The 26,861-nt window shown below is 40.8% G+C and overlaps 1 protein-coding gene across 1 annotated transcript in view; it reads right to left on the bottom strand.

The window, feature by feature from the left end:
- BRSK2 (BR serine/threonine kinase 2) overlaps positions 1–26,861 on the bottom strand; it is a 109,512-nt gene that overhangs the window by 31,432 nt on the left and 51,219 nt on the right. The window contains exons 3-7 of the mRNA XM_069968338.1: positions 6,423–6,508; positions 3,827–3,967; positions 1,382–1,498; positions 1,170–1,203; positions 999–1,067 (exon numbers count right to left, since the gene is read on the bottom strand). Of these exons, the coding sequence (XP_069824439.1) occupies positions 999–1,067; positions 1,170–1,203; positions 1,382–1,498; positions 3,827–3,967; positions 6,423–6,508 (447 nt within the window). The remainder of the gene's footprint in view (positions 1–998; positions 1,068–1,169; positions 1,204–1,381; positions 1,499–3,826; positions 3,968–6,422; positions 6,509–26,861) is intronic.

Genomic DNA, 26,861 nt, shown 5'->3' on the forward strand with positions numbered 1-26,861 from the left:
AACAGGAGTGCTGGCTGGGCTAAACATTACTGTATATGTGGAAGACAGGGAGAGGACGAGATAACTGACAGCCATCCGTTGTTAAGGTAGTACAGCCACCTGATAGAACTCTCTGACACATGATATTATGACAGATGACGTTCAAGGCGGGTCTGGATTGCTTTCTTTTTTGGAAAAAGTTATGGTTACTAGATTTCATGTCATAAGATCCAGGGATTTATTATGCTTGCTCTATGGGGCCATTGGCCTCTGCCTCATAAGGGTTATTTGCCTTCATCTTGATCAACACAGTAGGGTTATAGGTTGAGTTTGATGGACAATCTCATGATCTATCTTGCCTTATCACTAGGCACTCATAATAATTGTAACTACTCCAATTTGCATAGCAGTATGACCGTGCAATTATTTTAATATTACCTGAATTGCCATCCTGTGCTTATGAATCGTGACCACCTGGCCGCACAAACATAAATTTTCAACCCTTTTTTATACAGCTGAAAATACAACCATAAAGGCATGTGCGAACATGATCTTAAAATCTTCTTTATTTTTATTAAAGGGGTTATCTAATTACTATTAGATTAGTGGGATTCAACTCAAGACATTCCCACCGATCAGCTGTTTAAAATGGCAACGCCCCACACAAACTGGTTTATACTGGCAATTATCATACTTTTTCCAGTGACCATTCAAGGCTTTGCCGCATTGTCTCGTTCTCTTGAACAGAGGTCTGTATATTTTTAGAATTCTTAATAAATAGGAGCAGATTTATCAAAGTATATTAAATAGAAACTGGTGCAAACCATAGCAAATCCCAGCTCAGCTTTCAGCTCTAGTAAAATGATAGCTGAGCCGTGATTGGTTGCCATGGGCAACTTACACCAGTTTCTATCGCACACACTTTGATAAATCTGGGCCATTATCTTTCCCCTATTGCAGAATAAAAGCTATTTTTGGTAAATGACATTATAAATGGCTTGCAAGATATGAACGCTCACCACAAGTAAAGCAAATAAGATGACTCCGCAGCTCCATATGTCAGCCTTTCTGCCATCGTATTTCTCCCCCTGTAAAGCATGGAAAGGGTTATTGGCACCACAGTCTAATCACTGGTAATGCACACTTGTGTCTGTATTACATTATTCTCTGCAGGGGAATTGGGCACTCACCCTGATCACTTCTGGACAGGCGTAGTGTGGAGATCTGGAAGGAAGAACATGCAAGACACCTATAAGAGTCCAATGTACCAATAAACCATGCACTGCTTCTAGTGTCTGTCACACTACCTGGTAATTTGCACCTCTTAATGGTATGTCCGAATGTAACCAATTGTACTACTTGAGCGCATGTCATGTCGCCACTTTACTTCCACAACACTTACCCACAACTGGTCTCCAACAAACTGTCTCCGACCTGCAGAGAGGCCATCCCGAAATCTGCTATTCGGATATTGTTTTTCTCATCCAGAAGTAGATTCTCTGGTTTTAGATCTCTGTGACTGATGAAGAAGGAACAATGAATATCTAATATACTCTTATTTATATTATATGTTTTTTTTTTATCAATATAGCTTCAATTCTAGGGCAACTCCTAATGCTTCTGCTATGTGCTTCTGATTTGTTTTTCTCATCCTCAACCCCTTCACTTGCAATGACACCTCTTTCCCCTGAACAGCTACCAAATGCAAATTCACCACTTGGAATCAACAACAGATCTTTTGTCTCCTTAATCTGTCATGAAATATTAACAGCCAACTCCGACCATGAGACTGCTTATCAGTCAATTGTCTTATTACTTGAGCCTAAGAAAATGAACAGACTGTGTGATCAATGATTCCCATTTCTATATGGTTAATGTAATATTTTTGTTAAAATACTTAAAGTAAAGCTGAAGGTGTACACGCCAATCACTTACTGGCTATGTTCACACAACGTTTTTTCCACTCCGCTTTAAATTGCGTCCAACATTTCGCTGTCTGGCCGTCCGTCAGTGCAGTGACGGCTGTTGGTGCATTAGTCTAGTTTAGGTGAACTGATTGCCCTTTGGGTGTGTTTTTAATGGAAAATTGAATGTAATATTAAAAACGGCAAAAGGACGGTGAAAAAAGAAAAACTATGGGGGAGATTTATCAAACATGGTGTAAAGTGAAACTGTCCCAGTTGCCAATAGCAACCAATCAGATTCCGCCATTCATTTTCCAAAGAGTCTGTGAGGAATGAAAAGTGGAATCTGATTGGTTGCTAGGGGCAACTGGGCCAGTTTCACTTTACACCATGTTTGATAAATCTCCCCCCTATGGGTGGGTTCATACTGAGGAATTCTCGAGGAATTGTAGAGGAAAGTTTTCTGCTTGAAATTCCTCGCCTGTTCAGCTCTGGCAGAATAGGAGCAGAATTTGAGCGGAATTCGAGCAGAATTTTAAGCAGAATTAAAGCCCCATTGACTCCTATAGGATTCATCTAGCGGAATCCGCCCAAAGAATTGACACGTCAATTCTTCAGACGGAAAGCGGATTTGCAGCGGAATTTTCAGCGCGGAAATTCTGCTGTGTAAACAAATAAGCGGAAAGCCCATTAAAGCCAATGTGCATTTACAATGTTCATTTTTTACGGGCGGAATCCCGTGCGGATTCCGCGCGCATTTTGACACGGAATCCGCCTAAAAATCTGCGAGAATTCCTCCCCTATGGGCGAGTTCACACTACGGAATTCTCGCGGACAATGTCCACGGAATTCCGTCAGCTGTCCGCCCGCACATCTGAGCGCCTTTCCGCCAGCTCCATAGACACCATTCTATGGGCCGGCGTATTCCGCTATACGCTGAAAGAAGTGTCATGTCAATATGCCGGCCCATAAAATGGTGTCTATGGAGCCGGCGGAAAAGCGCGTGCCCGTATGGGCGGACAGCTGACGGAATTCCGCAGACATTGTCCGCGAGAATTCCGTAGTGTGAACCCGCCCTATGTGTGTAAAAAACTAAAAAATAATGTCCGTTGTTTGCAAAAGACGTCCAAAAAAAATGGTCATGATCATTATATTGACGTCCACGCAGACAACGTCCGGCATTTAATACACTGTGTGCGTTAAACGTCTGTCATTTAATTGACTTCAATGCATTGAAGTCAATTACATTGCGGCAAAATCAGACGTCTTTTTAAATAGAAAAGGTGGGTCCTTTTCTCCTTTATTGGAGTTGTGTGAACATAGCCTTTGAAGGAGTTGTGTTGGTGTACAGAGGCTAAATTCAAAAAATTGTGTCACTTGCCATATATGTCCATACTCCATAGATATTGAAAACAAGATATATTTTTACAAAAAGACACCACAAGGCTATGTTCACACAACGTCTTTTTAGGCAAAAAAAGTCCTTTTTTTTTTTTTTTTTTTTATAATGAAGGCCTTAAGTATGCTCAGTATTTACGTCCGTCATTATAAAATGTATAATAACCTGTTGTTTATTATAAAAACAATGGCTGTTATTTTATCTATAAAAGACGTCGTGGAAACATAACCTTACACTAGCTATGATTTGGCCCCAGAGTGTGCACCTATTTTGCATCAGCATCCCTGTGGCTAGCCTTCATTTCAATGGAAAACAGCGCATACAATGCAGATTTTTGTCTGTTTGGAAAGCAGTGATACTGCATTTTTAGACATTGAAGCAGACACTTTTGGGAGTTTCGCTTTTTCTTATTTAAATGTCTTTAAAAATCTCACCGCTTTCAGATGTGGTTTGCGTATGAATTAGGAATCTTATTTTTTAGCGTGAAAGTTATCCCTGTGAACATGCCCTACTGCAGGCTAGTTTCTTTTCTAAATCCACTTACCAGATGGAGTGACTGTGACAGAAGTCCAGAGCTGAAATGATCTGGCGGAAGAATTTCCGTGCTTCCTTTGGGGTCAGACGTCCTTTTTTTACTAGATAGTCAAAAAGTTCTCCGCCAGAAACGTGCTCCAGAACCAAGTATCTGAAGAGACCAAAGAGGATGAAGGCAAGCGCATGAAACAGGGGCAGTTGAGAGAGAAAGAGAGACAGGCTAAGAATAAAAAACAACAAAGTGACCTTACACGCTAATGTATACCAATATAAAAAAGGGAGGTTTAAAACATCTTCTGAATTTTCTGTTGACACATCAGAACATGTCACCACTGGGTATCTCTATTCAGCAACCCCCACAACAGCACTGGTATGGAGTCTACAGAGCTCCCCTGAAAAACAGACTTTATCTGTGTCCCTTCCTTTGGATACAAAAGCTGTGAAATAAAAGAACTAGCTAGCTATAAAACTTTGATGAAGTCTCTTTAATGATTATAGTGAAAGCCAAAAGATCTTGTGCTAGGAAAACAGGGATCAGACAGGTTGGAATTTTACCTTAACTGTCTGACAGAGGCTTAAAGGGGTCATGCAAAGGTTAAAAAAAAAAATTACAAGAGATACTAAAGATGTTTGGCTGACAGCATCATTGACTATGTGGCTTAAAATGCTTTAATACACTCATTGGATGAGTGGGGCTATGTTCACACATTGTATGACACCGGCCGTTCTGTGACCCGGCCTGGTCACGGAACGGGTGGTGTCAGATAAGATCATCCAGGCCGGTACTGCAGAACCAGCCGGATGATCCTTAGCGCTGCTGAGTTCTGATGTGGGCGCATCAGTGTGCGCCCACATCATAACTTCCCACTACACGCAATGGAGCGTGCGGCAGGAGCCGCGCACTTCATTGTGTGCACTGACAGGTTCTCTGCGGCTGCTATTCAATGAATAGCGGCCACAGAAAACTGACATGTCAGTTTCTTGCGGTGCCGCTAGAGGTCTCGGTCAGAGCGTATACTATGGGGGAAAGTTATCAAAGGAAAAAGTTGTATTTTTTGGCGTAAAGTGGCCAGATGCGAATAAATTTATTCGTAAATGGCTGTTTTGCGAGTAATTATTTGCATCTGGCCATTTTACGCCAGCTTCTCCAGGGGGTGGGGGCAAAACGGGGGGCGCGGACATTTTCCTCGCTCTAAACTGGTGTAGGTTTCCTGGTGCACACACTGGTGCGAGCGGGATTTATGTAGAGGCAGTGCGTCTCTACATACATCTCCATATTGTCGGCGCTGCGGGGACATATTTACGCCAGGAGCAGAAATCTTCGGACTTAATAAATGTCCCCCTATGTGTATACGCTCCGGCCAGGATTCTATAGACAGAAATGTGAGATATATTTTCGTATTAATCATGGACGTTGTTGCAATCGAAAATATATGGCCTGACACCGTTTCAAAAGTATCAAAATCTTCATTGCAAAAAATTACATAATCACAAGGTAAAATGTGTATCACGGCCGACGTGTTTCCAGGCTGGGCTGACAGGCTGGGAAAGCATCAAGGCCCTATTCCACGTAACGATTATCGGCTGTATTTGGCCGATATCGGCCGTTATGGCCAATAATCGTCCCGTGGAATAAAAGACAACGATCAGCCGAGATAGTTCTTGTTGGCTGATCGTGCAGTCGTTTGTATTTCAAGCATGTTGAAAAACAAACGACTTTGTCAGCTATAAGTCAGGTTTCACACTGTTACATAGCTGTTGGGTCAAGGAGACACATGGTACCTTTCATATATGAAAGGTATACAGAAAAATACTTTTACTAATAGTAAGAATTGTAAAAGAGGCTTTCCTGAGCTTCAGAAGTGCCTCTTTACTCCCCCTCCCTATCCAGCGAAAATCTTTTTGTTTCAGATCAACTGATATCAAAAAGTTATATAGATTTGTAATTTACTTCTATTAAAAAATCTCAAGTCTTCCCATACTTATCAGCTGCTGTATGTCCTGCAGGAAATGTGGTTTTATTTTCAGTCTGCTCTCTGCTGACATCTCTAGCCGAGACAGGAACTCTGTCTCGGTTTTCTATGAATCCCCATAGAAAACCTCTCCTACTCTGGACAGTTCCTGTCTCGTTCAGAGATGTCAGCAGAGAGCACTGTATCAGACTGGAAATAAAACAACATTTCCTGCAGGACATACAGCAGCTAATAAGTATGGGTAGACTAGCGATTTTTTAATAGAAGTAAATTACAAATCTATATAACTTTCTGGCACCTGTTGATTTGAAAGAAAAAGGTTTTCTCTGGACAACCCCTTTAAGCAGAGAGGGGGGTGAGAGGAGACATTCCAGCTTGCAGCAATTCCATCAGGAGCTTGGGGCCGCCTCTGACTCTTTACACCAGTGAATAATGGCATTGGATATAGAACAGTTGCATATGTGTAAGATACTATGTATCTCCTTGACCTAACAGCATCTAACAATGCCAGCACTTTGGAACATGAACTACAGCTGAGACAGATTCCCTTTAGGATAATATTTACAGCATTTATGGTGCAAGACAACATACATAGTATAGGCTTTGATCTATGCTATTATATTGTATACTCACAGATATTTCTTGTTTTCATAGACATCATGCAGCTTTAATACATGCGGATGTTCAATAAGTTTAAGTATAGCTATCTCACGCTCCACCTGCAATCAGAAATATAGCGTTATACAAAGTTATATTCAGTATAGTAACATGGTAGTTGTTAAAAAACACATATAATAGCAAGATAATAACCATAGAACTACAGTAAGTTCTATGCACAGCCACTTCTCCATTGGCTATAGGGACTAGGTGCTCCGCCTTATGATGAGCGGAGGTCCCCATGGTTGGAGAAAAAGAGACTGTAAGAAATTACTTGAACGTGATTGAGCTTCAAAAAATTGTGGAATGTTTTTGATTGCGCTAAAAAGAATCTAAAGGAATCTTAAATAAGAGGATGTGATTACACACAACACTTGGCGCTTGTGTACTGTGTATTAGCATGCAGTTATGCTTGTTTACTTGTACTTTTATTTACAAGCAGCGTCTGTAAAGGATGATGAGTGCCTTCAAAGCGGAATATTTCCCATAAGGCCATGTTAATGCCTGTCAGTTTTCAGATGCTTTTCTAAACTTTCAAGTAGATTGAAGTGTGTGGAGGAAAGTAGATATCATTTAGTTGGACTTTTTTTCTGCTAAAATAAAAAAATAAAAAATAAATCCTCAGTGAGTAGAAGATCCTAAGTAGCGCGTTGCTGGCAACAGTTCTGTGTTTTCTGCAAACCAGACCAGCAGCGGGAGTGGTTTATGCAAATTTAATGTGTTCAGGAAGTTTGAAACGTCCTTCACTTTGAGATACAAACATTATATATGTGTATATATATATATATATATATATATATATATATATATATACATATGTTCCTCCCATGGGATGATTTTTACATGCACATGGCAAAGTGAGAGAAAGAAGGCATGTATATAGGGTCTACTTGAGAAAAAATCAGCGTAAGAGTGGTGGGGTCACCCCTTTTGGGGCAGAATTTCTGCTTGGAGGGTAAGTGTACAGTATACTGATACTGATAGGGAATTCATTGACCATCCTATCTCTGCCACCAGGGCTGTATTAACAGCTGCTTCTGCCCTAGGCACTAAGCCTCAAGGCCCCCCATCATGGGGAGCATGGGGGAGCGTGGTTTCGGACACATGCATTTTTCTACACGTAACAGAAACATTGTCTGAATCACATTTTTTATGGTTTTTAATAGAGATGAGCGGACCGTCAGGCTTTTGGTCCAACGGCATCGGCGCTCTCTCGTCATGCCTGTGATCCCGGACGCATAGTTACGATCCTGCGAATATGCGGCCAGGATATTCCAGGGATTTCAACATTGATTCCCTGGAATATCCTGGCCGCATAATTCTGGGAGTGCAAGTATGCGTCCGGATCACAGGCATGACAAGAGAGCGAACTGCTTTCAAACCAAAAGTCCGAACAGTTCGCTCATCTCTAGTTTTTAACTACTTAAAACATAAGCAAATTTCCACATCAATGATTCAATGATTAGAGCCGTCTGCATATTGTCTTAGAAAATTCTCACCACAGGATTGATAGATTGGTAGGTAATAGCTCCAGGCCTCACATTTAACACCACCACACCAGACCTGACCAATACCGCCATACTGTGACTGGATACAGTGGCGGTCTTTGGCACCAAGCACCCCAAGCGATTGCTTGGGGCCCCCGACATCCATGGGGGCCCCTACGCCCTGCTCTTGTGCTCAAGACCGCTGGACAGGGCCGCTGCCCCGCTCGCTGCTGCCATCTGAACTGTAACTATGAGCACTCATAATAAGCGCTCATAGTAACATACAGCAGCACTGACAGGGCGGGAGACATTGGCTCCCTTCCTGTCAGTCACTCTTGTGGCCGCAGGAAGGGTTTTCCCTGCGGTCACAAGTGGCAGCTTTGTCCTTGTGGTGCCGGCGCTCCAGTGACATCACTGGAGCATCAGTGCCAGGACAAGGGGAGTGCGGCCTCTTGTGATCGCAGGGAAAACCCTTCCTGCAGCCACAAGAGTGAAGAGAAGAGGAGACGCCCGGACCCAGGTGAGTATAAGTGTTTGTTTTATTGTGTTATATACTATATGGGAGGGGGAGCACACAGGGGTCTGTTTAACTGGGGGAGCGCACATCGGGGGTCTATATAAATGGGGGGAGCACACAGGGGGGCTATATAACATGGGGAGCACACAGGGGGGCTATAGACTACTCGGGCTTCACAGAGGGGTCTATATACTACTGGGGGCAGCACACAGGGGGTCTATATACTACTTGGGGCAGCAGAATGGGGTCTATATACAACTTGGAGAGCACACAGGAGGTCTATATATAACTGGGGGAGCACACAGTGGTCTGTATACTACTGGGGCAGCACACAAGGGGTCTATATAATACTGGTGGGGCACACAGGGGGTCTATATACTACTGCTGGAACCACACAGGGGGTTTATATTCTACTGGAGGAGCACACAGGGGTCTATATCCAAGTGGGGGAGCACACAGGAGGTCTATATCGAAGTGGGGAGCACACAGGGGGGCTAAATACCCCTGAGGAAGCACACAGGGGGCCTATATACTAGTGGGGGAGCACACAGGGGGTATATACAACTGGGGGCAGCACACAGGGGGTCTATATACAACTGGGGCAGCACACAGGAAGTCTATATACTTCTGGGGGAGCACACAGGGGTCTATACAACTGGGGGAACACCCAGGGGTCTATATACTACTGGGGGAAGCAAACAAGGGGAATATACTACTGGGGGCAGGACACAAGGGGTATATACTATTAGGGGCAGCACACAAGGAGTATATAATACTGGCGGTAGCGCACAAGGGGTATATACTACTGGGGCCAACACACAGCGGTCTATTGTTTTGGAACGCGTGTTGAGGGGGGGGGCCCCCGAAATGCCAAGACCACCCCTGACTGGATAGCACCACCATACCAGACCTGACCAATACCGCCATACTGTGACTGGGTAACACCGCCATAACAGACCTGGCCAAAAGCCACCATACCCCCCCCCCCAAGGGTGCTGCCCTAGGCACCGGACCACGAGTGTCTAGTGGTAAATACGAGCCTGTCTGTCACTGAAACCAAAGAAAAGGTCAATCAAACCCTCCTTACCACAGAAAAAAGTTGTACACTCTTGGCCACTAGGTGTCTATACAATCTGCTGTTGCTGTCTGCTTTTAGGCTTAATCTGTTTCTAATAACAAATAACAAAAAGGAAAGACCATGAAAGTTTGGAGAAGGGCCTAAATAGTGATTTGTGCAGGAGAAAGAGAGAAAGCAAAAGAGCAAGCCTGGACAGTGCGGCTACAATCTGTGAACCAGACTTTCCCTGAAAGGTAAATCAAAGCTTCCCTCTCATCTCAGCAACAGCAGTTCAAAGCGGTTATCCAGCGTTACACAACTTTTAATATACTGCTTATATCATATAGAAAACAAAAAAACACACTTACATGTCTGCGCCCCCCTAGTGTCTTGTTGCTGTTTCGCTGAAAGCAGCGCCTTCACTTCTAAACCAAACCTGTCTTGGGAGTGACAGCCCGCACAGCGAATCACTCACTGAGATTAGACAGCACTGCGGCCAGTGACTGGCTTACTAGACAGTCAATCCTGAGATGAGTTTGATAAAGTCAAAGTAGAGGTGCTGCCGTCAGCAGGCAACATCAGGGACACTGCAACAGGACACTGGGGGAACACAGATAGGTAAGTATAGTATATTTAGTGTTTTCAATATGATAGCAGCAATATATTAAAAGATGAGTAACACCGGACAACCCCTTTAATGTAACCTCTTCCTTCCTGTGCTGCTGCTGTTTCTTTTAAAGCAAGTGCATCACTAACCCAATTTCCTTTAGGTAACATCTATAATAGTAAACAGTATCACAGTACAGTACAGTGCAGTGCAGTATCACAGTACAGTGCACTTTCACTAGCACTATGTAATGGAGTGACAGACAACTAAGGGAAAAGAAGAACCTACAGTACGTGTGTACTACTGGCAAACAACCCAGCTTTTCTCCCACCCATGAAATAGAGAGAATGAAAAATAGCTGTGTACTATGAAGTGGACTCTTGTGGGCTTGATAACAGCAGCGAGACCACTAAAATCACCTTGTCACCCACTTTGACTAGTTAATCTTTTAAAAGTGTGATTTTTTTTGTGAAACTGTCCTCTTCTGGAGTGCCAAATGGTAGCCACCAGGAGTGCCGACCAATATCACCAAAATTGTAGTTCCTACAAACATTGTCACCAAGAAATGCCACGCTGAAAACACCACCTTGGAGTTACTTTGGCTCACAAGACTGGTAAAGGCTCCGTACATTCATGCTTAAGATTGTTTTTAGGCTGCAGAAACCAGCTTATATCCATGTATCTGTAACCCGGGACTATCCATATCCTGAGGTCACATTGGATAGAGTGACTGAGATAATCCCATGTCACATTCCCTCACAGTGTACACAGAAAACACAAGCCCCAGACACCCCACCTGATTAGCATCATTCTCAGCCTGGCCTCAGGAGGGGACTGCGCACAAGGAGGCAATGATTACTTCCTAATCTTTAATTATCCACTTTCTAATGTACAGACACATCAAAGGGAAGGGGTGGGAGGTGGGGAGGGAGCAGCCAAGGAAGAAGAGAGAAAAATATTAAACTAGAAAAAACGGGCTAAAAAAGCACTGAGAGAAACTGATGAAATGGGAAGAACGGAAAGGTGAATTTAGGACGATAGCAAATGAGGAGAATGACTGGCTCAATGGTTGGCCATTCATTTTACTACTATATTTCCCCCAGTTAATTGCTAACATAGCTTCAGTATATTTGGACAACATTTTAAAGCCTAGAGATGAGCGCAACTTAAGGTAAAGTTCACACAGCGTCTAACACCGTTCATTGCATAGCAACAGACGTTGTTATACTGCCTGCCACCGGGTGGCTTTCGGCATGTTCCTGGTGATGATACCGCTGTATTAGCTGCAGAAACATAATCTTTTTACAATTGACTTCCGGGCGCTGGCCGTACTTTACATTGTGTGAACAGCTATTTTGGTAAACAGTGTCTGGAGATAATAGGCATGATCATTATTTTAATGAAGTGTGAACACAGCAGGCAGCATGGCATTGAATTGAATAGAATGCCACTCCGTGCAGAAAAGAACGGACACTAATTTTATTGCAATCAGCATCCGTTCTTTGAAAAAATAAACGTGGTACATAGCCTAAGCATGCTTGAGTCCCATTGTCCAGCATTTGATTTCCAGTGGCTGAAGAAGTTGGATGCAGCCCTTGGAAATATGCTGCCTGGGAAATATGGATACAACCTATGGCCTATGTCTGTATCGATGTTTTCCCAGACTCCCTGGGGCTGCATCCAAATTCTTCATATGCCAAACGACTGGACTCGGCCATGCTCGCGTTGTGCTCATCTCTAATCCTGAGCTATCTTATGGTGCGTTTACACAGGCAGATTTATCTGACAGATTTTGGAAGCCAAAGCCAGGAATGGATTTGAAAAGAAGAGAAATCTCAGTCTTTCCGTTATGACCCGTTTCAGTGTTTATGGTCTGTTCCTGCCTTAAAGGGAACCTGTCACCCCCCGTGCCGGGGTGACAGGCTCCCAACCCCCGTTAGAGCCCCCTATACTTACCTAATCCCGCCGGGTCCCGCTTCTGGAGGTGGTCAAGTGATGAAGATCTCAGCCGCTGCAGCCCGGCGCGCGCTGAGAGATGAGTCCAACACCCATAGAGAATGACGGAGTGCTGGACTCTCCTGTCATTCTCTATGGGTGTTGGACTCATCTCTCAGCGTGCGCGCCGGGCTGCAGCGGCTGAGATCTTCATCACCCGACCGGATCCAGAAGCGGGACCCCGCGGGATTAGGTAAGTATAGGGGGCTCTAACGGGGGTCGGGAGCGTTCCCTTTAAAAAAAACTGTCATATAAATCTTCCTGTGTAAACGCACCATTAGGAAAGTGTTTCCCAACCATGGTTCCTTGGAGCTTATTACAGGTTCACCAGAAGGCAGTTGTCAGGCTATGAGTCTATTCACCTGTTGCAGTTATATCACCCTTATACAATGTCTGGGGTAGTTGTAGTTCTCTAGGATCCCAAATAATCTATAATAAATATAATTTAGTAATCGGACACATTTCTAGGGTCATTTAATAGCAAAGTTACTGTAAAAAGACCTATGGGATTTTGGCATATGATATCACACATGTGATTGGTCATAGTCTCAGAGCCTCTCAGTGCTGAGACCATCCCCAATCTGCAGCCAGCAAGTTCTACAGTGGGAGAAGGTGAGCAGGTTGTTGTATGTTTTAAAGGTAAAAGTGCGAGGATAACTAAGAACTTGTATTCTTGTAAATCTTGGTCCGTGTTGACAGCTATCTGTGTGCATACAGAGAGAGCCTTCAATCACACAGTAGGACAGCCCACTTGACTATTTATGTGAATAGATGACAAGTTATTCTAGAACTTTTCCCTGTAAACTCTATATTAATCTGCTCAGTTCCTCCTTAATAACATTATTCCTGTAGATTGGACTGCTTGTTCATCATGTAAAGTGAGGCTATGGGTCATGTACAACGTACAGGTAAAGGCTGCTAACTGAGAAGCTGTATAGAATGTAACCTGACCTATCAAATTTTCCTGGCAAATATTGGTTTGGAGTTGGAGTGTAGGGTACAGATGGCCAGTACACATTTACCTCTTTCTGTCTCTGCAGGTCGTGTGTTTTTGGAACTAGATCTATTAATAGTAGATATTAGGGTATCCCTATATTGTATCTACACCTCAAGCAATTTCATCTTCATGATATCAGGTTAATCTCATTTTAAAGTCTCATCAAACATAACATTAGTAGCTTTTCATGCCTGTAATATTGACAGGTGTCCACTGAGGTGTGCCCATGATTCTATGTCCTTACTAGATGGGATCAGCCTCGGGCTGGGGTCCTTGCGGCTGCCAGACAATCTTTCTGAGGCCTCTACATAGCTTCATACCTTTCTAGAGAAACCACACACATATATTCTAGAATTGCCTAAAGAATTTTTCTATTATATCTATTAGTGGAATGCAGGGGCGTTGCTAGGGTCCTAAAACATCTGGGGCACGGGCCCCCGCAACTGCCCCCCCCCCCATCCCGGCTACATTACTCACCAACGTGCAGAACACTACGCCACTTGACCCATCCCCACACACACACTATCCCAGTTGACCCATCCGCACCCACACTACACACACTACCTGACCCATCTTCTCCCCCCACATTACACCTCCTCCATTCTCCTCAGTCCTCTCCCCCTACATTACACCTCCTCAGTCCTCTCCCCCCACATTACACCTCCTCAGTCCTCTCCCCCCACATTACGCCTCCTTAGTCCGCTCCCCCCACATTACACCTCCTCAGTCCTCCCCCCCCACATTACACCTCCTCAGTCCTCTCCCCCCACATTACACCTCCTCAGTCCTCTCCCCCAACATTACACCTCCTCAGTCCTCCCCCCCACATTACACCTCCTCAGTCCTCTCCCCCCACATTACACCTCCTCCATTCTCCTCAGTCCTCCCCCCCCACATTACACCTCCTCAGTCCTCTCCCCCCACATTACACCTCCTCCATTCTCCTCAGTCCTCTCCCCCCCCATTACACCTCCTCCATTCTCCTCAGTCCTCTCCCCCCACATTACACCTCCTCAGTCCTCTCCCCCCACATTACACCTCCTCCATTCTCCTCAGTCCTCTCCCCCCACATTACACCTCCTCCATTCTCCTCAGTCCTCTCCCCCCACATTACACCTCCTCAGTCCTCTCCCCCCACATTACACCTCCTCCATTCTCCTCAGTCCTCTCCCCCCACATTACACCTCCTCCATTCTCCTCAGTCCTCTCCCCCCACATTACACCTCCTCAGTCCTCTCCCCCCACATTACACCTCCTCATGTTGTCGGACTGGGGTACCTGGGGCCCACCAGAGGAAATGATCATTGGGGCCCACCAATGAACAACCAGCAAGACACCAGGAATCTTACCTGCCTCACTGATTAATTGTGATGTCTTGCGCACCTCTGCTCTCCACTAAAATAATTGACATGTCCTTAAGCGGAGGCACGTGAGACATGACATTGAGTCAGTGAGGTAGGAGAGATTCCCAGCGGAGTCTGCGGCGTGGGCTCCACAAGGAATTTCCACCTGTTTTGATCAGTGTTAATGTACCCCAACTCAGCTTTTCAAGGATTATGAATACATAAACTAACATTATGTTTTGCTTGCAGGTACTATGGGACACTAAAGAGTAGTACAAGTACTCATACTATCTATCTCCTATCTATCTCCTATCTATCTATCTATCTATCTATCTATCTATCTATCTATCTCCTATCTATCTATCTATCTCCTATCTATCTATCTCCTATCTATCTCCTATCTATCTATTATCTATCTATCTCCTATCTATCTATTATCTATCTATCTATCTATCTCCTATCTATCTATCTATCTATCTATCTATCTATCTATCTATCTATCTATCTATCTATCTCCTATGTATATCTATCTATCACCTATCTCTATCTATCTATCTCCTATCTATCTATCTATCTATCTATCTCTCTCCTATCTATCTATCTCCTATCTATCTATCTATCTCCTATCTATGATGATAGATGGAAGATAGATAAATAGATAGATAGGAGATAGATAGATAGATAGATAGATAGATAGATAGATAGATAGATAGATAGGAGAGAGATAGATAGATAGATAGATAGATAGGAGATAGATAGATAGGAGATAGATAGATAGGAGATAGATAGATAGATAGATAGATAGATAGATAGATAGATAGATAGATAGATAGGAGATAGATAGATAGATAGATAGATAGATAGATAGATAGATAGATAGGAGATAGATAGATAGGAGATAGATAGAAGATAGATAGATAGGAGATAGATATATAGATAGACAGACAGACAGACAGACAGACAGACAGACAGATAGATAGATAGATAGATAGATAGATAGGGGCACAGGTAGACATGGAGAGAGGGAGACAGAAGACCCTGGAGGCTGCACAGGGAGATTGAAGAGGAGGAGGCACACAGGCCATGCAGAGGTCACCACACTGCAGGGAAGCACGGCCAGATAACCCTACAGCTGCCTCACACACACAGACTACACAGCAGAGAGGTTAGCAGGCTGTATGGGCAGCTGGAGGGTTATCTTATCTCCTCCTCCTCCTGCAGGCCTGACAGTGACAGGAGGAGAAAGCGCTCTCACTCACACAACACGACTCTTCAGTGTACTGCTCCCTTCCCCAGTCGGCACCCGCAGGGTTAAAGCTCCTCTCCCAGGCCCAAGTCATGAGGAGCCATGCAGCAGACAGGTAAAGATCAGGGACTCGGATCTGGGCTGGGGGAGGGGCCTCAATCCACTGCAGTCACGCTATCAGCACTTCACAAAAATGGAGTCACGCTATCAGCACTAGAAATTACAGTGCTCTTATATACCATGTATTACGGTAATAGCCAGGACTAGTTAGTTCCAGGCTTCAGAATGTGCCAGGAAGATCAGAGGGGAACATCTACATGTAAGACTAAAGAATGGCAACTCTTAACCCCTTCAGATCCATTTACCCACTGTTAACCCCTTCACATCCACTACAATCTAATTCATATACTTATAACCCCTTCAGCTCCGGGAATATTTTATTTTTTTCTAACTATATGTAAAACAATCCTAAAATTTTAAAGTGCTGCGGAATCTGTTGGTGCTATATAAATAAAAGATTATTATTATTATTATTATTATTATTATTATTATTATTATTATTATTTTAATTAACACCTATAAGAACATAAATGTATTTTGCTTCATTCCTGCACGTATAACCGCTTAAGGGTAACTTTACATTACCGGATTCGCAGCGGATTTCACGCTGCCAGTTTGCAGTGAGATTTGCTGTGAATCCTTGTACTGAGAAGGTGAATGGGGTTCCGCTTCTTGTGATGCAATAAATTTCGCCACATAATATTTACCACCTGAAAACCCGGCTCATTGTCATTTATTTCTCTCATTTGTCTTATATAAGAATCATTGTTACTGTAGGAATTTGGAGTAATGTGATAGGAAAGTGTCTATATGGGGCTATATGTCGCATTTTTTGAAGTCCAATAAAATAAAAAAATCTAATTGTTATCCAATCACACTACCATATCCTAGTAGAACGCTTACTCTCGTACAGATTCTGTGATTTTCAGACACTTTTACTGTAGGAATTTGGAGTAATGTGATGGGAAAGTGTCTATATGGGGCTATATGTCGCACTATTTGTATCCCAATAAAATCACGAAATCAAATTGTTATCCAATCACACTACCATATCCTAGTAGAACGCTTACTCTCGTACAGATTCTGTGATTTTCAGACATTTTTACTGTAGGAATTTGGAGTAATGTGATGGGAAAGTGTCTATATGGGGCTATATGTCGCACTATTTGTATCCTAATAAAATCACGAAATCAAATTGTTATCCAATCACACTACCACATCCTAGAAGAACGCTTACTCTCGTACAGATTCTGTGATTTTCAGACATTTTTACTGTAGGAATTTGGAGTAATGTGATGGTAAAGTGTCTATTTGGGGCTCTATGTCGCACACTTTGAAGTCCAATAAAATCACGAAATCAAATTGTTATCCAATCACACTACCATATCCTAGAAGAACGCTTACTCTTGTACAGATTCTGTGATTTTCAGACATTTTTACTGTAGGAATTTGGAGTAATGTGATGGGAAAGTGTCTATTTGGGGCTCTATGTCGCACACTTTGAAATCCAATAAAATCACGAAATCAAATTGTTATCCAATCACACTACCATATCCTAGAAGAACGCTTACTCTCGTACAGGGTCTGTGATTTTCAGACATTTTTACTGTAGGAATTTGGAGTAATGTGATGGGAAAGTGTCTATTTGGGGCTATATGTCACACTATTTGAAGCCCAATAAAATCACGAAATCAAATTGTTATCCAATCTCGTTACCATATCCTAGTAGAACGCTTACTCTCGTACAGATTGTGTGATTTTCAGACATTTTTACTGTAGGAATTTGGAATAATGTGATGGGAAAGTGTCTATATGGGGCTATATGTCGCACTATTGGTAGTCCAATAAAATCACGAAATCAAATTGTTATCCAATCACACTACCATATCCTAGAAGAACGCTTACTCTTGTACAGATTCTGTGATTTTCAGACATTTTTACTGTAGGAATTTGGAGTAATGTGATGGGAAAATGTCTATATGGGGCTATATGTCGCACACTTTGAAGTCCAATAAAATCACGAAATCAAATTGTTATCCAATCTCGTTACCATATCCTAGTAGAGCGCTTACTCTCGTACAGATTCTGTGATTTTCAGACATTTTTACTGTAGGAATTTGGAGTAATGTGATGGTAAAGTGTCTATTTGGGGCTATATGTCGCACACTTTGAAGTCCAATAAAATCACGAAATCAAATTGTTATCCAATCACACTACCATATCCTAGTAGAACGCTTACTCTCGTACAGATTCTGTGATTTTCAGACATTTTTACTGTAGGAATTTGGAGTAATGTGATGGGAAAGTGTCTATATGGGGCTATATGTCGCATTATTTATATCCCAATAAAATCACAAAATCAAATTGTTATCCAATCACACTACCATATCCTAGAAGAGCGCTTACTCTCGTACACATTGTGTGATTTTCAGACATTTTTACTGTAGGAATTTGGAATAATGTGATGGGAAAGTGTCTATATGGGGCTATATGTCGCACACTTTGAAGTCCAATAAAATCACGAAATCAAATTGTTATCCAATCACACTACCATATCCTAGTAGAGCGCTTACTCTCGTACAGATTCTGTGATTTTCAGACATTTTTACTGTAGGAATTTGGAATAATGTGATGGGAAAGTGTCTATATGGGGCTATATGTCGCACACTTTGAAGTCCAATAAAATCACGAAATCAAATTGTTATCCAATCTCGTTACCATATCCTAGTAGAACGCTTACTCTCGTACAGATTCTGTGATTTTCAGACATTTTTACTGTAGGAATTTGGAATAATGTGATGGGAAAGTGTCTATTTGGGGCTATATGTTGCACACTTTGAAGTCCAATAAAATCACGAAATCAAATTGTTATCCAATCACACTACCATATCCTAGTAGAACGCTTACTCTCGTACAGATTCTGTGATTTTCAGACATTTTTACTGTAGGAATTTGGAGTAATGTGATGGGAAAGTGTCTATATGGGGCTATATGTCGCATTATTTATATCCCAATAAAATCACAAAATCAAATTGTTATCCAATCACACTACCATATCCTAGTAGAACGCTTACTCTCGTACACATTGTGTGATTTTCAACCTTTTTTACTGTAGGAATTTGGAATAATGTGATGGGAAAGTGTCTATATGGGGCTATATGTCGCACACTTTGAAGTCCAATAAAATCACGAAATCAAATTGTTATCCAATCACACTACTATATCCTAGTAGAGCGCTTACTCTCGTACAGATTCTGTGATTTTCAGACATTTTTACTGTAGGAATTTGGAATAATGTGATGGGAAAGTGTCTATATGGGGCTATATGTCGCACACTTTGAAGTCCAATAAAATCACGAAATCAAATTGTTATCCAATCACACTACCATATCCTAGAAGAACGCTTACTCTCGTACAGATTCTGTGATTTTCAGACATTTTTACTGTAGGAATTTGGAGTAATGTGATGGTGAAATGTCTATTTGGGGCTATATGTCGCACTATTTGTATCCCAATAAAATCACGAAATCAAATTGTTATCCATATAGTTATTGTTGTTGGAGTGCTCTTGGTAGACTACTTCCAATTACAGGAGGGACCAGTTTCATGGCTTATGAAGGATAACCATTGAAGGGGTTATCCAGCGCTACAAAAACATGGCCACTTTCCCCCTACTGTTTCGTGATTTTATTGGACTTCAAAGTGTGCGACATATAGCCCCATATAGACACTTTCCCATCACATTATTCCAAATTCCTACAGTAAAAATGTCTGAAAATCACAGAATCTGTACGAGAGTAAGCGCTCTACTAGGATATGGTAACGAGATTGGATAACAATTTGATTTCGTGATTTTATTGGATTTCAAAGTGTGCGACATAGAGCCCCAAATAGACACTTTCCCATCACATTATTCCAAATTCCTACAGTAAAAATGTCTGAAAATCACACAATCTGTACGAGAGTAAGCGTTCTACTAGGATATGGTAACGAGATTGGATAACAATTTGATTTCGTGATTTTATTGGACTTCAAAGTGTGCGACATATAGCCCCAAATAGACACTTTCCCATCACATTATTCCAAATTCCTACAGTAAAAATGTCTGAAAATCACACATTGTGTACGAGAGTAAGCGCTCTTCTAGGATATGGTAGTGTGATTGGATAACAATTTGATTTTGTGATTTTATTGGGATATAAATAATGCGACATATAGCCCCATATAGACACTTTCCCATCACATTACTCCAAATTCCTACAGTAAAAATGTCTGAAAATCACAGAATCTGTACGAGAGTAAGCGTTCTACTAGGATATGGTAACGAGATTGGATAACAATTTGATTTCGTGATTTTATTGGACTTCAAAGTGTGCGACATATAGCCCCATATAGACACTTTCCCATCACATTACTCCAAATTCCTACAGTAAAAATGTCTGAAAATCACAGAATCTGTACAAGAGTAAGCGTTCTTCTAGGATATGGTAGTGTGATTGGATAACAATTTGATTTTGTGATTTTATTGGACTTCAAAGTGTGCGACATATGGCCCCAAATAGACACTTTCCCATCACATTATTCCAAATTCCTACAGTAAAAATGTCTGAAAATCACAGAATCTGTACGAGAGTAAGCGCTCTACTAGGATATGGTAGTGTGATTGGATAACAATTTGATTTTGTGATTTTATTGGACTTCAAAGTGTGCGACATATAGCCCCATATAGACACTTTCCCATCACATTATTCCAAATTCCTACAGTAAAAATGTCTGAAAATCACACAATGTGTACGAGAGTAAGCGCTCTTCTAGGATATGGTAGTGTGATTGGATAACAATTTGATTTCGTGATTTTATTGGGCTTCAAATAGTTTTACATATGGCCCCAAATAGACACTTTCCCATCACATTACTCCAAATTCCTACAGTAAAAATGTCTGAAAATCACAGAATCTGTACGAGAGTAAGCGTTCTTCTAGGATATGGTAGTGTGATTGGATAACAATTTGATTTCGTGATTTTATTGGACTTCCAATAGTGCGACATATAGCCCCATATAGACACTTTCCCATCACATTACTCCAAATCCCTACAGTAAAAATGTCTGAAAATCACAGAATCTGTACGAGAGTAAGCGTTCTACTAGGATATGGTAGTGTGATTGGATAACAATTTGATTTCGTGATTTTATGGGACTTCAAAGTGTGCGACATATAGCCCCAAATAGACACTTTACCATCGCATTACTCCAAATTCCTACAGTAAAAATGTCTGAAAATCACAGAATCTGTACGAGAGTAAGCGTTCTACTAGGATATGGTAACGAGATTGGATAACAATTTGATTTCGTGATTTTATTGGACTTCAAAGTGTGCGACATATAGTCCCATATAGACACTTTCCCATCACATTACTCCAAATTCCTACAGTAAAAATGTCTGAAAATCACAGAATCTGTACAAGAGTAAGCGTTCTTTTAGGATATGGTAGTGTGATTGGATAACAATTTGATTTTGTGATTTTATTGGACTTCAAAGTGTGCGACATATAGCCTTAAATAGACACTTTCCCATCACATTACTCCAAATTCCTACAGTAAAAATGTCTGAAAATCACAGAATCTGTACGAGAGTAAGCGTTCTTCTAGGATATGGTAGTGTGATTGGATAACAATTTGATTTCGTGAGTTTATTGGACTTCAAAGTGTGCGACATATAGCCCCAAATAGACACTTTCCCATCACATTATTCCAAATTCCTACAGTAAATATGTCTGAAAATCACAGAATCTGTACGAGAGTAAGCGCTCTACTAGGATATGGTAGTGTGATTGGATAACAATTTGATTTCGTGATTTTATTGGACTTCAAAGTGTGCGACATATAGCCCCAAATAGACACTTTCCCATCACATTACTCCAAATTCCTACAGTAAAAATGTCTGAAAATCACAGAATCTGTACAAGAGTAAGCGTTCTTCTAGGATATGGTAGTGTGATTGGATAACAATTTGATTTCGTGATTTTATTGGACTTCCAATAGTGCGACATATAGCCCCATATAGACACTTTCCCATCACATTACTCCAAATCCCTACAGTAAAAATGTCTGAAAATCACAGAATCTGTACGAGAGTAAGCGTTCTACTAGGATATGGTAGTGTGATTGGATAACAATTTGATTTCGTGATTTTATGGGACTTCAAAGTGTGCGACATATAGCCCCAAATAGACACTTTACCATCGCATTACTCCAAATTCCTACAGTAAAAATGTCTGAAAATCACAGAATCTGTACGAGAGTAAGCGTTCTACTAGGATATGGTAACGAGATTGGATAACAATTTGATTTCGTGATTTTATTGGACTTCAAAGTGTGCGACATATAGCCCCATATAGACACTTTCCCATCACATTACTCCAAATTCCTACAGTAAAAATGTCTGAAAATCACAGAATCTGTACAAGAGTAAGCGTTCTTCTAGGATATGGTAGTGTGATTGGATAACAATTTGATTTCGTGATTTTATTGGACTTCAAAGTGTGCGACATATAGCCCCAAATAGACACTTTCCCATCACATTATTCCAAATTCCTACAGTAAAAATGTCTGAAAATCACAGAATCTGTACGAGAGTAAGCGCTCTACTAGGATATGGTAGTGTGATTGGATAACAATTTGATTTTGTGATTTTATTGGACTTCAAAGTGTGCGACATATAGCCCCATATAGACACTTTCCCATCACATTATTCCAAATTCCTACAGTAAAAATGTCTGAAAATCACACAATGTGTACGAGAGTAAGCGCTCTTCTAGGATATGGTAGTGTGATTGGATAACAATTTGATTTCGTGATTTTATTGGGCTTCAAATAGTTTTACATATGGCCCCAAATAGACACTTTCCCATCACATTACTCCAAATTCCTACAGTAAAAATGTCTGAAAATCACAGAATCTGTACAAGAGTAAGCGTTCTTCTAGGATATGGTAGTGTGATTGGATAACAATTTGATTTCGTGATTTTATTGGACTTCCAATAGTGCGACATATAGCCCCAAATAGACACTTTCCCATCACATTACTCCAAATTCCTACAGTAAAAATGTCTGAAAATCACAGAATCTGTACAAGAGTAAGCGTTCTTCTAGGATATGGTAGTGTGATTGGATAACAATTTGATTTCGTGATTTTATTGGACTTCCAATAGTGCGACATATAGCCCCATATAGACACTTTCCCATCACATTACTCCAAATCCCTACAGTAAAAATGTCTGAAAATCACAGAATCTGTACGAGAGTAAGCGTTCTACTAGGATATGGTAGTGTGATTGGATAACAATTTGATTTCGTGATTTTATGGGACTTCAAAGTGTGCGACATATAGCCCCAAATAGACACTTTACCATCGCATTACTCCAAATTCCTACAGTAAAAATGTCTGAAAATCACAGAATCTGTACGAGAGTAAGCGTTCTACTAGGATATGGTAACGAGATTGGATAACAATTTGATTTCGTGATTTTATTGGACTTCAAAGTGTGCGACATATAGCCCCATATAGACACTTTCCCATCACATTACTCCAAATTCCTACAGTAAAAATGTCTGAAAATCACAGAATCTGTACAAGAGTAAGCGTTCTTCTAGGATATGGTAGTGTGATTGGATAACAATTTGATTTCGTGATTTTATTGGACTTCAAAGTGTGCGACATATAGCCCCAAATAGACACTTTCCCATCACATTATTCCAAATTCCTACAGTAAAAATGTCTGAAAATCACAGAATCTGTACGAGAGTAAGCGCTCTACTAGGATATGGTAGTGTGATTGGATAACAATTTGATTTTGTGATTTTATTGGACTTCAAAGTGTGCGACATATAGCCCCATATAGACACTTTCCCATCACATTATTCCAAATTCCTACAGTAAAAATGTCTGAAAATCACACAATGTGTACGAGAGTAAGCGCTCTTCTAGGATATGGTAGTGTGATTGGATAACAATTTGATTTCGTGATTTTATTGGGCTTCAAATAGTTTTACATATGGCCCCAAATAGACACTTTCCCATCACATTACTCCAAATTCCTACAGTAAAAATGTCTGAAAATCACAGAATCTGTACAAGAGTAAGCGTTCTTCTAGGATATGGTAGTGTGATTGGATAACAATTTGATTTCGTGATTTTATTGGACTTCCAATAGTGCGACATATAGCCCCATATAGACACTTTCCCATCACATTACTCCAAATCCCTACAGTAAAAATGTCTGAAAATCACAGAATCTGTACGAGAGTAAGCGTTCTACTAGGATATGGTAGTGTGATTGGATAACAATTTGATTTCGTGATTTTATGGGACTTCAAAGTGTGCGACATATAGCCCCAAATAGACACTTTACCATCGCATTACTCCAAATTCCTACAGTAAAAATGTCTGAAAATCACAGAATCTGTACGAGAGTAAGCGTTCTACTAGGATATGGTAACGAGATTGGATAACAATTTGATTTTGTGATTTTATTGGACTTCAAAGTGTGCGACATATAGTCCCATATAGACACTTTCCCATCACATTACTCCAAATTCCTACAGTAAAAATGTCTGAAAATCACAGAATCTGTACAAGAGTAAGCGTTCTTCTAGGATATGGTAGTGTGATTGGATAACAATTTGATTTTGTGATTTTATTGGACTTCAAAGTGTGCGACATATAGCCTTAAATAGACACTTTCCCATCACATTACTCCAAATTCCTACAGTAAAAATGTCTGAAAATCACAGAATCTGTACGAGAGTAAGCGCTCTACTAGGATATGGTAGTGTGATTGGATAACAATTTGATTTCGTGATTTTATTGGACTTCAAAGTGTGCGACATATAGCCCCAAATAGACACTTTCCCATCACATTACTCCAAATTCCTACAGTAAAAATGTCTGAAAATCACAGAATCTGTACAAGAGTAAGCGTTCTTCTAGGATATGGTAGTGTGATTGGATAACAATTTGATTTCGTGATTTTATTGGACTTCCAATAGTGCGACATATAGCCCCATATAGACACTTTCCCATCACATTACTCCAAATCCCTACAGTAAAAATGTCTGAAAATCACAGAATATGTACGAGAGTAAGCGTTCTACTAGGATATGGTAGTGTGATTGGATAACAATTTGATTTCGTGATTTTATGGGACTTCAAAGTGTGCGACATATAGCCCCAAATAGACACTTTACCATCGCATTACTCCAAATTCCTACAGTAAAAATGTCTGAAAATCACAGAATCTGTACGAGAGTAAGCGTTCTACTAGGATATGGTAACGAGATTGGATAACAATTTGATTTCGTGATTTTATTGGACTTCAAAGTGTGCGACATATAGCCCCATATAGACACTTTCCCATCACATTACTCCAAATTCCTACAGTAAAAATGTCTGAAAATCACAGAATCTGTACAAGAGTAAGCGTTCTTCTAGGATATGGTAGTGTGATTGGATAACAATTTGATTTTGTGATTTTATTGGACTTCAAAGTGTGCGACATATAGCCTTAAATAGACACTTTCCCATCACATTACTCCAAATTCCTACAGTAAAAATGTCTGAAAATCACAGAATCTGTACGAGAGTAAGCGTTCTTCTAGGATATGGTAGTGTGATTGGATAACAATTTGATTTCGTGAGTTTATTGGACTTCAAAGTGTGCGACATATAGCCCCAAATAGACACTTTCCCATCACATTATTCCAAATTCCTACAGTAAAAATGTCTGAAAATCACAGAATCTGTACGAGAGTAAGCGCTCTACTAGGATATGGTAGTGTGATTGGATAACAATTTGATTTCGTGATTTTATTGGACTTCAAAGTGTGCGACATATAGCCCCAAATAGACACTTTCCCATCACATTACTCCAAATTCCTACAGTAAAAATGTCTGAAAATCACAGAATCTGTACAAGAGTAAGCGTTCTTCTAGGATATGGTAGTGTGATTGGATAACAATTTGATTTCGTGATTTTATTGGACTTCCAATAGTGCGACATATAGCCCCATATAGACACTTTACCATCACATTACTCCAAATCCCTACAGTAAAAATGTCTGAAAATCACAGAATCTGTACGAGAGTAAGCGCTCTACTAGGATATGGTAGTGTGATTGGATAACAATTTGATTTCGTGATTTTATTGGACTTCAAAGTGTGCGACATATAGCCCCATATAGACACTTTCCCATCACATTATTCCAAATTCCTACAGTAAAAATGTCTGAAAATCCCACAATGTGTACGAGAGTAAGCGCTCTTCTAGGATATGGTAGTGTGATTGGATAACAATTTGATTTCGTTATTTTATTGGGCTTCAAATAGTGTGACATATGGCCCCAAATAGACACTTTCCCATCACATTACTCCAAATTCCTACAGTAAAAATGTCTGAAAATCACAGAATCTGTACAAGAGTAAGCGCTGTTCTAGGATATGGTAGTGTGATTGGATAACAATTTGATTTTGTGATTTTATTGGACTTCCAATAGTGCGACATATAGCCCCATATAGACACTTTCCCATCACATTACTCCAAATCCCTACAGTAAAAATGTCTGAAAATCACAGAATCTGTACGAGAGTAAGCGCTCTTCTAGGATATGGTAACGAGATTGGATAACAATTTGATTTCGTGATTTTATTGGACTTCAAAGTGTGCGACATATAGCCCCATATAGACACTTTACCATCACATTATTCCAAATTCCTACAGTAAAAATGTCTGAAAATCACAGAATCTGTACGAGAGTAAGCGTTCTTCTAGGATATGGTAGTGTGATTGGATAACAATTTGATTTCGTGATTTTATTGGGATATAAATAATGCGACATATATCCCCAAATAGACACTTTCCCATCACATTTCTCCAAATTCCTACAGTAAAAATGTGTGAAAATCACAGAATCTGTACGAGAGTAAGCGTTCTTCTAGGATATGGTAGTGTGATTGGATAACAATTTGATTTTTATATTGACAGTGCAAGAATTAAAGGACAAGCTTAAAAATAATGAATACTCTCGGCAAGGAGATAAGAACGAAAGAA

Source organism: Dendropsophus ebraccatus, chromosome 4 (assembly GCF_027789765.1).
Source record: "Dendropsophus ebraccatus isolate aDenEbr1 chromosome 4, aDenEbr1.pat, whole genome shotgun sequence".
NCBI lineage: Eukaryota > Metazoa > Chordata > Amphibia > Anura > Hylidae > Dendropsophus > Dendropsophus ebraccatus.